The 1,840-nt window shown below is 69.7% G+C and overlaps 1 protein-coding gene across 1 annotated transcript; it reads right to left on the bottom strand.

The window, feature by feature from the left end:
- Positions 1-126: 126 nt before the first annotated feature.
- On the bottom strand, positions 127-1,597 carry CHLNCDRAFT_55778 (hypothetical protein; the record flags this gene model as incomplete). Its single annotated transcript, XM_005842604.1, has 5 exons — positions 127-209; positions 421-439; positions 575-783; positions 1,004-1,104; positions 1,371-1,597. Coding segments are annotated over 5 exons (639 nt in total), but the record flags the coding sequence as incomplete, so codon positions are not given.
- Between the last annotated feature and the right edge of the window lie 243 nt (positions 1,598-1,840).

Here is a 1,840-nt window from a genome sequence, read left to right as displayed (position 1 = left end):
TGCCTGCTGGCTGCCTGCCCCTGCCTGCTGCTGCCTGCCCCCACCGCCTGCTGCTGCCACCGCCTGCTGCTGCTCCTGCCTGCTGCTGCCACCCGCCTGCTGCTGCTCCTGCCTGCCCGCTCGCACCTGGAGCGACTTCCCCAGCTGCGCCAGGCCTCGCTTGGTGGCGCCATAGGCGGCAAACCGCGGCGTGGCGTTGCCGTCGGCGCCTGCAGGGTCGGCGTGCCGCACGCAGCGCATCAACAGCTGGGAAGAGCGGGTGCAGCGCAGCAGGACATCTGCCCAGGCAGCAGGCCCGGCCGCGCCCGCTCCTCCTCACACCCTACGTTACCAAGTGCCTACTCCTGCCTGCCACCTGCCGGCCACCTGCTGCCGCGTCTGCCCTGCCCCTGCCCCTGCCAACACCCCACCCTCACCCACCCGCGCCGTCCATGTTAAACTGGAGGCAGGGAGGGAGGAGCAGAGGACCACGATTGGCGGTTGCGCGCTGTGCAGGGGCTCAGCTGCCGGGGCTGCAAAGGCACTGGCTGGCCGGTGAGCCTCAGCCCCAGCAGGGGCACATCCTGCCAGCCACCTGCCCCCTGCCCCAGGCCTGCCCCAGGCCTGCCACGGCGCCAGGCAGGCAGGCGGGCAGGCGGACGTCGCGGCATGCTCTGGCATGCTCCACAGCATCCCCACACAGCATGCTCAGCATGCACAGCAGGCTCAGCGTGCGCGGTGGGTCACTCACGATGTGCCCGCCGCTGGGCTGGTCCTTCATCACCCGGATCGCCTCCTTGCACCCTGCAGCGCAGCGCAGCGCAGCGCAGCTCAGCGTTGAGCCTCCACCGGCGATGCCCAGGAGGCAGCGGAGCCGGCTGAAAGCAGCACAGCCGCCAGGCAAGCAGCCGCGCCAGGCATACAAGCAGGCATGCAGATCACGTGTCACATTCTTTTCTAACTTTCTGTTCCCGCGCCACGCACTCAGCAGGTGCAAAGGCAAAGCGCAACCACCACAGCGCACCCAGCATGACGCCAATCACGTTTGTCTCGATGATGCTGATGATGTCCTCGTTGTCCTGGGAGGCCAGCGGACCCACCCGGTACGCGTTGGTGCCCGCATTGCTGCAGGGCAGCGAGGCGCGGCGCGACGCGGGACAGCGGCGGCGGCTGTCGATGCTCCGCCTGCCGGACGGCGCCGGCTGCAACTGTAACAGTGATAATGCACGCTGTTCGCTGCCCCTCCTCCCTTGCCCAGCAGCAGGTGGAGGCAGGGCAGCGAGGAGGCAGAGCGGCAGCAGCAGGGCGCAGCAGGCGCGGCCGCGCGCGGCAGGGCGGCAGCAGCAAGGAGAGGCAGGCGCAGCAGGGAGCGGCAGGGCACCCAGCCTCACTTGATCCACATGTCTACTGTTCCCATCTGCGCCTTGGCAAAGTCTGCCAGCGCCGCCAGCTGGTTGGGGCGTGCGACGTTGCACGGCATGCCGTGCACGCTGCCCCCGCCCAGCGCCGACAGCTCCCCCACCGCCGCCGCCACCGCGTCGCCTGCGGGGGCGTGGGGAGGGGCGGGGCGGGGCGGCTGGGACGTGGGGGAGCGCGGCGCGGCGCACGCCTCGGGCATGCCTGCCGTGCCGTGCCGGCCGGCTCGATTTTGCAGCAGCACGCGAGCCCAACAACAAGAAACAAGGCGACGAGCATGAAAATAACAAAACAAAAAAGCGAAGCTTCCCCGGAGCGCACCGTTGCGGCCGCAGATGACGACGTTGTCTCCCGCCTGCACAAACCCCGCCGCCAGCGCACGCCCCACGCCCTTGCTGCCGCCCGTGATTACCACGTTGTAGGGTGGCACGATGTCCCCGCCTCG

The sequence above is a fragment of the Chlorella variabilis genome (assembly GCF_000147415.1).
Source record: "Chlorella variabilis unplaced genomic scaffold CHLNCscaffold_216, whole genome shotgun sequence".
In the NCBI taxonomy this organism is placed as follows: Eukaryota; Viridiplantae; Chlorophyta; class Trebouxiophyceae; order Chlorellales; family Chlorellaceae; genus Chlorella; species Chlorella variabilis.
Note: the sequence above shows the minus strand (reverse complement) of the source record. Positions and strands in the feature narration are given on the sequence as shown.